At 36.1% G+C, this 11,405-nt stretch overlaps 1 protein-coding gene across 1 annotated transcript in view; it reads left to right on the top strand.

Moving 5' to 3' along the window:
- DROSHA (drosha, ribonuclease type III) overlaps positions 1-11,405 on the top strand; it is a 67,237-nt gene that overhangs the window by 10,043 nt on the left and 45,789 nt on the right. Inside the window, exons 6-11 of the mRNA XM_010000891.1 lie at positions 1,373-1,453; positions 3,467-3,553; positions 3,661-3,747; positions 6,639-6,710; positions 8,025-8,106; positions 9,323-9,397. Of these exons, the coding sequence (XP_009999193.1) occupies positions 1,373-1,453; positions 3,467-3,553; positions 3,661-3,747; positions 6,639-6,710; positions 8,025-8,106; positions 9,323-9,397 (484 nt within the window). The remainder of the gene's footprint in view (positions 1-1,372; positions 1,454-3,466; positions 3,554-3,660; positions 3,748-6,638; positions 6,711-8,024; positions 8,107-9,322; positions 9,398-11,405) is intronic.

Raw genomic sequence — 11,405 nt, 5'->3', positions numbered from 1 at the left:
TTTCTTTCCCAAAAACTTTCTTGAAACTTACTCTTCATCTTTCTTGAAGGGGCTGAAATCAGATCATGGTGTGCTTGTCCGTGCTGTGCTACTTCTGAGTAGATTTTATTTGAAAACGTGGTGTTTCTGTGGGTATTTATCTGCTATATCAAAATGCTTTCTAGCTACTTAAACCAGGAATGGTAGTTGTAGAGAGCAATGTCACTCTTCCTAAGATTGCTTCACTAAGTTCCCAAAGAATTGGAGAAATGCCCTACTGCTTATGTTCCTTTGCATGTATACACTGTGCCAGCCTGGAGATTGAACTGAGGTGAACATTCAGAGAATTAACATTCCCTTTCTCAGCTGTCTGAAGGCTACATTAACAGCAGTTTGGTGTTTCTTGCTTCCTTACTTCCTGAGGTATCTTCACGTTCTACCTATTGTATGATAATACTGTTTACCTTCACCATAGGTGTTATTTACATTTTCAGATGGCTTATAATGGCATGGAAAGTTCTGCTAGTTCTTGTGTTGCATTGCACAGTTGTTGGGTTTTTTCTAAGTGAAAAAAAAAAAAGTTTCAGTTCTTGGATTCAAACTTTGAAAAACTCCATTAAAGCCTGGGTTTGTGATCTTCATTTATTTCTCTGGTTTGGTTCTGTGGCTTTTTGTTGGATTTCTACAATGAGCATGATGCTAAGAGCAGAAAGCTTTAGGGTATTGCAGTAATTTATATTTTGCATTGAACTTGGTCATAAAAGTAAAAAGATGGACACCACCTTTATACCATGCGCCATGGCCATTGATAGCCATGTGATGCAACCAGACAGAATACTCAAAGTTTGTGGTTTGTTTTTTTTCTCACTTTCTCTTTTCTACTGATCACAGGATAGATCTGAAGTGTTCTTTAAAGTATCAAGTAAAATCTTCAAATGGTCTACTTAGCATACTTCATGTGATAGCCCTGCCACATGGCAGAGGGGCTAAAAGGGGGCAGGATTTCATTCAGTAAACTGAGTGGACTGTTTCAAGGTGGAGATTTCAGCTGGTAAATATTTGCATGTACGTGTTTAGAGCCTGAATTTCATTTTGGGCGGACACCATGCTGTTTGCATAAGAAATTGAAAAGATGTATATGATGATAGAGTGGTAACAGTTCTACTGAGAGTGTTTATTCATCTTGTGCTTCTGAAACAGTGATGAAGTTCTAAGGCTATTGTGCAGTTTTCTTCCATTAGTCTGTAGTGATTCTGTTTTATTGGTGTACGAACATCCACTTAATCTAAGCATGACAGGCTTTTAGAAGCATCAGCTCTCTGGGCATTAAAACCAACATACTTTTCCAAAACTATTTTTCAATAAAAACAAAAAACTATTGTATTTTTGACAGATGAATGATGGACCTTTGTGCAAGTGCAGTGCTAAAGCCCGACGAACAGGAATAAGACATGGCATTTATCCTGGTGAAGAGGTGAGTAATTCTAAGTATTGCAATTATGAGCAAAAACTTGCTGCTGTAAATTCATACTTCGGTTGATTTGAGGGTTTTTTCCCATTATTTATAGGCTGAATAAAAGGTCCTGTGTGATCACTTAGTTCTGCAATCTTGTATTTAAAAGACAAAAATGAAATCCACCTGAAAGCAGTGGAAAATCTTTGACTGTGCTTGTTTGGTTTTAGGTTTGGTTTGGGTTTTTTTAAGTTTTTGAAACACAACTGCATTAATAAAAAAGAACTTTTGGTCAAAGGTCTACCATCTTCAAGTGGATGATTATGTTATGAGGCCCCACCTTGTGAAGGAATTGCTTTAAAAATAAAAGTAAAATATAATTCTGCTACTGACAGGAGTGGAAAACATGTCAGGAGGTGTTGTTGCCTTAGCACTAGTACATGTCTACACTACAAACTGTCAAACAGTTTATTAAGTTCTTTATAAAGATATGATTAGAAAAAATTACTCAGCTTCCTGAAACACATTTTACAATGGTAATGCCTTACTTTTGAAAAATGTTGAAATAGTTCTTTTATTGTTTTCCTTAGAAAAATTCATTTGTGCAGACCATGCTTGGTAATTAGTGTTGCTTCTGGAAACAAAAACAGTGCCTGGACCACCTTAGGCTTTTTCATTCTAAAAAACTTTGATGTGAAAGAATTTGAGAACCTTAATATGTAGGTTTTACAATTTACATTTCTATTTTTTCTGGAATAATTTCATTTTTCAGTATACATTTTCACGTATATTTACTGAAACATTCTTTTATTTCTCTGTAGTTTTCTGTGAGTTACTCCATTTCAGAAAAATGTCTTTGGTTTAAAGCTTATCATAAATCGCTCCGTGCAGGATCAGTTCCTTGTTGTCTCTAGTGCTTTCCTTGCAGAGAAGGAGGAAGAAAATTTTAGGAGGAGAAAACTGATATATAAAACTTGTACCATGAAAGCAGCTCCCCCTGGAGCAAGGCCAGCTGGGAATTTGAGGTTTCAGAAAATCTCCTAGGATATACTAGCTTTTACAGTGTCCTGTCGATAAACCTGTCTAGCTTCAAACCAGCTGGTTTATAATTGTCTTGTCGAGGCAGTGAGAAGCTTAATTAGGGTCTGAACAGCCTGAGTAATTAACCTGTTGGATGGGTTTTGCAAAGTGCACAGAGCTGTGCAGTGGTGTAGCTATTTTGCCATGGCAATCAGGCCAAGTTTTGTAATGCTGTTTAGAGGAGGATCTTGCTCACTGCAGTGGTATTTTTTTTCCACGCATACAGACATGTTCTGAGCAGGCTGGTGGCAGCTTCTGAACTGTAGCGCATTGGATGTAGGACTTATGAGAAACTGATTTTGTCTGACTGCTGAGGATTTTTAGGTGTTTTAGCTGGACTACTTCAGAGGAAGCTGGAAAAAAATATGAATCCCAGGTGTGTGGTGTTGCATCAAGATGCATGGAGGGTTGTCTGCCATTGGACCTCACACAGGCAGGCATTACAAACCGACAGAGGGAGCAGGGTTACCAGAGCTTGCGTCTCTGATGATAGACTAATCCTTTTTCTTCAAGCCCTAGATTTGTGCCAGGCAGAGGAGCTGATGCCTATCTTGATAGCATACTTAGAGATCATCTCATGTGAGGTCCAGGTTCCTTTTTGTAAACTTTTAGAATAAATTTCTGAAAACAAATTTATATAAAAGAGGAAATTAGTTTGGCATGTGAATGACTAACTGCTGTGTATAAGAAAGATGGAGTAAAATGGAAAGTGAAAAAAAATTACTGTAATGTTTTTTGTCTTTTTTCTTTTTGAATAGCTTTAAAAATATTTCTGAAAGTGAAAATATAGATAAGACCACATTTCCTTCTCCACAGAATGCTTAATTATGAGTACCTGCTTTTATTTAATTTTTCCTAGTGCATATTTCATGCCTATTGGAAATGCTTTATTCTCTCTTTTAATCTAAATTTGCCTTGACTTTACACATAATTCTACTTATCTCTTTCTTTAAGCCCATTAAATCATGTCGCCCCATGACCAACAATGCTGGAAGGCTATACCACTATCGAATTACTGTGTCACCTCCCACAAACTTCTTAGTAAGTACATTATAAATAATTCTAACTAAGGCTCTAGTTTTGTTTTCAATAATAGAAGTAATACTGCTTCTTGCTTACTCCATTGTGGCTTTGTTTTCCTTTTTTAGACAGACAGACCCACTGTTATTGAGTATGATGACCATGAATATATCTTTGAAGGGTTCTCAATGTTTGCACATGCCCCTCTAACAAACGTAAGTATGGCTGTAGCTACACACGTTTGGAAGATATGCTGTTTCTTCCTTGAAGTAGAACCTTTTGAAAACAATGGTACATATATGTTACCAGCATCTTGCCAGCCCTGGGGACAGTGAAAAGACATGGAGGTAATGAATCCTCAGATTTTGTCTCGACTAATTGTGGTAAGAATTATCTTCAAACTCTGACTAAAACAGGGATATGCATCAAAGGAACTACAGAATCACAAAATGATTTGGGTTGAAAGGGACCTTTAAGATCATCTAGTTCCACTCCCCCTGCCATAGGCAGGGACACCTTCAAACAGACCAGGTTAGTCAAAGCCCCACCCAGGGCTTTTCCTTGCCAGGAAAGTGACTGAGTCATTAAATACCTTACCCTGGAGGTATTTTGAATGATGTGTAGATGTGGTGCTTAGGGACATGGTTTATTGATGGGCTTGGCAGTGGTAGGTAAATCTTTTGACTTGATGATCTTAAAGGTCTTTTCTAACTAAAATGATTCTGTGATTGGTACCTGACTGTCTTGCTTTTCCAGTGTAAGTCGAGTTAGCCATAACTGAAGGGAAAATATGCAAATACCTAAATTGTGTACACTTGAAGATTTTTTGGTACCTCAGTATTTCAAGAACTGTTTTTTCAAATGCTGTAGTGTTTGTTTATTTCCTTGGTTTTACACCTATTACTAACTACATCTCCAGTGTCAAAACCCAGTATAAAAATTATCAGTACAGGATTGGAGTGTAAGAATACTGAAACTAAGAAGCACTGAGAATGTATTTTTCTTGACAGTTTGCATACATAATGACAGCACTTTACTTTTGGTGAGTGGGGAAGTCAGTGAGACAATGGAGTTCAGCCTATGGTGTGGCAGTGTGAAGCTCTTCTACCCCATAACATTAAGTCAGCCTTGGGGTTCAAGGCAGATTTATCTCAAGGCTTTACATTTTCACTTTACAAATGATAAAAAAGGAGCAGTTTTGTTTTACTCCCATTAAAAGGGTAGAGAGACCACCTTATCTTTATAATTTTTTGTGTCTATTGCAAGAGAGGAAGGCAGAGAGTTATGGAAATCTTTTTTACAGAGAGAACAAGGAAAACTCTTCTGGTTTTGACATGAGTAGTTAGTGAAGACATGGAGTTTACTCTTACTGTAAAGTGCATGTGTGTTTTTCTGATTCCAAATCAGGGATGTGATCAGCAGCAGATGATTACTTTTTAGAGTTGCATGAATGCAACACAGTATTGTCAGTTCCTGTTACTAACTGCTCTAAAGCCCTTTGGAAGGAGTGTCTTGCTGTCTTAATATGATTTTTGGCAACATTAAAACTGCTCCTTGAGAGACATATTTGGAAAAATGAAGATGATGAAGGGTAGCAAATACAGAGTTCCCAACACCAACATCTTTAAATGAACGAAATTTCTGTAATTTGAAGTCTTAGTTTTGCACACTCTTAGAAGTCTTATTACTGTCGTTACTGTCACTCAGTAATAATTGAACTGGTCAGATATTGGGCAAAATGGTTAGTACAGTCATAAGAGAAATTGTAATTTTCTTAATATAGCTACAAAAAAAATTTTACAGTACCAACCATGTTTTCCTTCACTGTGTATTTGCTTGTGTACATGAAGCTCAATTAATGGAGATTTTTGGTCATGCTCACTTCTCTAAAGCATTCACTTTCTATTAAATACAAAGAAAAATATTCTAGGCTACTGGCTTTTGGAATCAGAATGTCCTCTCCTGGTTGAACTTATATATTAGAAAGTAAACAAACATATTCTGTACTTATTTTTTTAAAATCCCTGCTGATTTAAATGGGACATGTTTTCCTCTCCTTGACTTCCAAGGATTTTTTATTTTTGTATTCATATTTAATATTGTATGAAATTGTAGGTAATGCAATTTTTTGTTTGGTTGTTTGGTGTAGGTCCTTAGTTTATCAGGCAGATATCAACAGATTTTTGTAGAAAAAAATAGCCAAATGCTAAACAACGGGTTGTGAGAAGATGCAAGCAGAATATTGCACTTCTGAGAGTTTTGGATTCAGTGCAGCCCCAGCACTGTTCAGATATTTGTGTTCTTATTAATGCAAAATAACGTTGCCTCAGTTTCACAGAAGATTGAATTGTTCTACGATTCTTTTATGCTTGCAAGCCCAGTGAATACTAAAATTTTCTAAGAGCTGTAGATGTGTAGGGTAGGATTAGGCATTTCTGCAGTATTTTAGAAGTTCAGCTTTTTTCCTTTAAAAATTCCCATTTAAAAAAGAAACAAGCAGACACTTTCAGCAGTTCATGGTCTTTGCAAAAAAAGAAACTGTTTTTCAAAGGTGAAAAAAAAAAATAGATGTTTGTCTTGCTAGGTTAGTTGAGTGAATTCCTGAGAAATTTTATTGGATGAAGTTAGCATAAAACTGTAAATTTGTCCTGAAGTTCTTACATCGTGTTGCGATAACTTATAGCCATATTTTAAGATAGTATAACTAACAGAATTGGCAGTGTGCTAAAAACACTGTGCCTTCAGATTACTGTCAATCTGACATGTTTTGTTGCCAACAGTAAATTAAGTTACAAATATACAAGTGAGAGAAGATACGGGTTTAGTGAGCTTTGTTTTTCTTCTACACAAAATTTCATCTCCAGTAGATGGCATTATTTAATCTTTCTTTTGCATTCCTCTTGTCAGCCTTGTGTTGTTAGAGAGGTTGAGGTTAGAACTGTTACTTCTCTTGCACATGCTTAAGTTCCTGTCTTTCCATGATCCCCCAAAGCAATTGTTAGTGTGTCCTTTTCAGCAGACAGTAATACCTTTGCATGTAAAATTGTATTAACTATACATTGAATGCTGTATAATTTTTCATGCTGAATTTCTATTTTCTTTCCAGATTCCTCTGTGTAAAGTAATCAGATTTAACATTGACTATACAATTCATTTCATTGAGGAAATGATGCCTGAGGTAAGAATAATAATTAGTAAAAATTCAGAATGGGTTATGAGTTGTGAATAGGCTTAATAAATTTAACTTTTCAGAATCCTATCTCATGAAGTCTTTCTTAAAAGACAGACTGTGTTCTGAACCAATGACTGAAAAGAAACTTACACTCACAGATATTAGCATAAATCCATCTACCTAGTCTATCATATAGTAAAATCAAATAGTAAGAAATGCTTATATCCATAGCTTCTTTTCATTTTAAGTTATATAGAATATGTGTCAGGTACTCTTCTCTCCAAGCTAACTTAGTCATTATCCTTCTTTTATGGATAATGAAAATAAGGCGTATGAAGTTGCTGGTTTGCCAGAACCACATAAGTCAATGGCAGTGCTGGTACTTAATTATGTGTTTGAAGCTCTGAAGATTGCTTATCAGTACCTAATAAAAGTTGTTGCTGAAACAAATTTCCAGTAGATATAAGCAAAGTACATTCAGTTCATAATTAATCCCTGGTGAAGCCAGTTTGTGATGTAAATTGCTGCAGTGGAACAGCATGTGTAGGTACAGAAACACTCTTGCATATTACTGAAAGAATGGGATCAATATTTAATTTAGTCACATATATTTACATTTTTCTTTCTAGTTACCTCTCTCTTTGTTGCTCAGCAGCATCTAAATATATGCAAGAACCCTGAAATTCCTCAGGAAGATTAATATGATCAAAGCAATTAATTTCTTGTTACTGAATCTGCTCTGTTTTCTTCGAATCTTGGTCTAAAACAGTAAATGGCCACCAAGCAAAATAGGGAATTTGACTCTTTTTTGACTCTTGATCAACTGGCTACAACACTATTTGCACACATCTTTACTAATACATTCTTGTGAAATAGATTGTGTTGTTGGGTTTGGAATTTATGGCTGGTATAAAACACATACAATTTATATTAATGTGGCCTGATTTCTTAAGGAAGGAAGGCTTTTTAAGTTCCTTCATTTCTGAATGAAAGCTCTTTGCTTTGGAGAAGCTGCTTCACCACTTGATGAGAAGGCTATAATAATTTCTGCCTACATGGTCCATTTGGGCATTGAAGAATCTTCATTACAAAGTTTTTTTGACAATGCTCTCTTAAGACATCACTGTGTGGGGTTACAGTAGGTGATTACAGATACATAAATACTGTTCCAAAGCCTAGTGTCCTAGTGGTTGGCAAATAGGAAGGCTGATTTATTTATTTTTTAATTGTTTTATTTAAATAAAAGTGAGTGGCATTATTTGTATTACAGCTTATAATTCTGGTGTGGGGTTTTTTGTTGTTTTTTTTTTGTTTCCCCAGAATTTTTGTGTGAGAGGGCTTGAGCTGTTCTCTTCGTATCTATTCAAAGATATTTTGGAGCTCTATGACTGGAATCTTAAAGGTAACACTTACGGGGGAAAAAAAACCCAAACATGCAAAACCCCAGTTAATTGCAGATTTGGAAGTAGGACTATTTTTTTATGGTTTTGGATTCAAAAAGAAAAAATTCAGTACTGGGCTTGAAAAGAAGAAAGCCAAATTCTGGTTTGTGTGAGACAGCAAACTTTAACTGTGTTCTTCAATAAGATGAAATATGTTAGAGTTTACTCATGTGGGCTGTAGCAATTAAAATGCACAAACATGGATTTGTATTCTCAAAGATACACTAAATTCCTTAATCCAGGACTGTTCTTTTTAATCAAACAGTAAATACTGTATGTTTAGTATTGCATAGCATTGTGTGCATGGTATTTTGAAAGCCAAGGTGTCAGGTAACTATTCTCTCTTTTTACAAGCTACTGAACAAGTTACTCATATGGTATTTCTCTACAGCCAACTTGAAAACAGTGTCACACAGACAGTTGTAGAGGGATAACATGTCATTATAGCGGAATGTTTTTGGCTCAACAACATGAACATCCATGTTTCTCTAAAGACTGCAACAAGGGAGACTTTCAGGGATGATCCTCCCTTGGTCTGAAAGAAAACTGAGATTATCAAAGGAATTTAATTTCAGAATCTGTATGTGTGTTTTATTGTCTTAGCTTTGTTTATGGGGATGTGCTCTGCACTTACTGCAGTTAAATGAAGGAGCATTTTGTGTAGCCTTCTTTGGTTTGAAACTAAACGTTTTCTAATACCATTGTCACTGGTTATGATTATTCTTTCTTTTTTAATGCCAGGTACTTACTAGTTTTGTTTTTATTTTAATGCAAAGCTTTGGATGATGAACTGAGAGATAAGAAAACACAAAACAGCAGTATTGCCTTGTTATATGTGTTATTGTAACCAAAAAACACTGCAGTAATTGGGATGGACTAATGAACTAGTACTTATGTCTGTCAGACTTAAGTGAATTATTTATATCAAACATTTTTCTTATTTTTAATGTTTTGTAGCTTTCTTTGAAATAGTCTAGGTGGAAGCTTCCACTAGAAGTTGTTATTCTGTTTCTCTCTGCTGTGCATTACTGTTACTGTTCAGTTACTTCTTTGATTGAAACTTAATGCTCTATCAAATGTAATCACTGTTCACTGATTTGATCTGCAGCAAGGTTACTTTCTTTTCTCTTGTTTCGCAAATATATTCATAATTTTCTATATTTTTTCATATTTAAGGTCCTTCACTTGACAGTGATTCTGTTTGCTGCCCCAGATTTCACTTCATGCCACGATTTGTGAGATTTCTTCCCGGTAATGTTTGCATTATATATCTTTATGGAAACTAGATCTAAAAATAAACCAAAACACCCCCCCAAAACCACTACCAACAGCAATAAAATGAACCCCAGGAAACTCCCCAAAGAACATTACTACAACTCAGTATACAGTTTAGTCAATGTAAAACTAGTGCTTCCGTTTGAAGTCTCTTGTGCTCACTGGCAACATGGTTTATTCAAAACAGGGATTCAGATAGTCAGGTCATGTCTCGTGTGTAGGTTTTGCCTCTCTCTTGTGGATTTTAAGCAGTGCTGGGCCATGCTTGTGTCCTGTGATGGAGCTGGGGCATTTGAGAAATGCTATTACCTAATGTCACATGTGAAACTGAATTTCATGTCCCTTCTGCTCTTCAGGATGCTATGTGATTATATTAAAGTCCTTGATGTGCAGTTTTGAGGAGGTCAGCATGATAGGCACCCCTAAGCACATGTTGCTTTGATTGTTTCATTCTTTATCTTAATGGAAGCTTAGACCTTGCAGCAAACAGTGAAAGACAAAAAAAAACCCCACCATTCCAATGTAAGTCTCTAGGCTGCCAGCCAAGGACAAGCTTCACTATGGAGCTTTACGCTCATTTTGAGTGAATAGCTTATGCAGGCATTTAACACATTTGAAGATCATAGAACAGACTTTCAGTTGATAGAAATGTCTTGGCTCCTTTGAAAATGTGTCCTGCTGAGATCCTGCCAGTGATTGTTCCAGAAGGGTTGTGTGGACAGGAGGATGCATTTCAGCTGCTGAACTGAGAGAGCAGATGAGACATAGAACAATCTTCATCAAGAGGGCTGTGGCCTGAAGGTGCTCTCTGCTCTGGGATTGGAAACTTATTTGGGATATTAATTATAGCTGTAGCTAAATGAGGTTTGTCTCATTACTGTGGAGAGTACTGATGGCGATGACTGTATTTCTAACTGTTGTTCCTTCCTGGATACACAAAACTGTTCAATCAGAAGCAGAGCTATGGGGCTTGCTAGCAAACATTGATTTGGTTCTGCTGAAGCAATTTACAAAATAAGCCATCAAGCCACATGTGGCTGATTAGCTTGACCTCATCACAAAATGAGAACAACTTTGACCTGCCTGGCTTATGTAGCTTGAGGGTGTTTTCCTGTTAGTTTGGCATTTTTATATTCTGATTTGTTTTATTTTAGTTTAGAAGTCAGCTCTTTCTGTGCTGTCTCTGTAACATGTATTCCTATGTGCATTCCTCATATTTCTGCATATATTGTTGCCTTTTGGCATCTTTATGACAGATTGTTTGCAATTCTGTTTGCATTTTATGTTGATTATTTTTTGAGATATCCTTGGAGATTTTTAATTTCCAGAGAGTGGGAATCTATTTCCTTCAGGTATGCTTGCAGAACATTATTTATCTATGTCTTATTAAAGAAGATACATTGGTGCAACAGATCACCATACATCCATCAACTTGTCCCTTTAAAGATAAAAATGAGTTGTGGATTTCCAATCCCCTCTGCTTATCTTCCTTTCTTATTTTTCTAACATGGTCCAAAAATACAAAGTTTGGTGTGTCAGGTTTTCTATATGGATTACTTAGAGCCTATGAGGTAGCTCTGAGCTGATGATACCAGGTTTACTAAGTGCTGGGCTGCATAGCATGTAGGATAGTTGCTGTATTGTATTCATTGTTACAGATTTTTATTATGATAAATATATTAAGAGAGTAAAAGACTAGGAGGAAAACATTCTAGGTCCTAAATACTGCATATGCTGACCCAGGATATGTCAGGCCTCTCCTTTTTAGCACAGCTATCTATAGCAACCTCTACCCTTCTAGTACATGGTCATCAGGGAGTAAGGCTACACTTTGGTTTTGGTCCTTGTTGGACATGGGCTGCCTCTTGAGTAACAATATAATCTAGTAATTGAAAAAGACCTGAGTCACTCTTTAATTTGAAGAAAAATTCTGCACATTTTTAAATCTACCCCTGTAGCTATCGAAGTATTTTCTGTTCCTGCT

Source organism: Chaetura pelagica, unplaced genomic scaffold (assembly GCF_000747805.2).
Source record: "Chaetura pelagica isolate M959 unplaced genomic scaffold, ChaPel_1.0 scaffold104, whole genome shotgun sequence".
Lineage (NCBI taxonomy): Eukaryota > Metazoa > Chordata > Aves > Apodiformes > Apodidae > Chaetura > Chaetura pelagica.
This window is presented reverse-complemented; position numbering and strand designations above follow the sequence as displayed.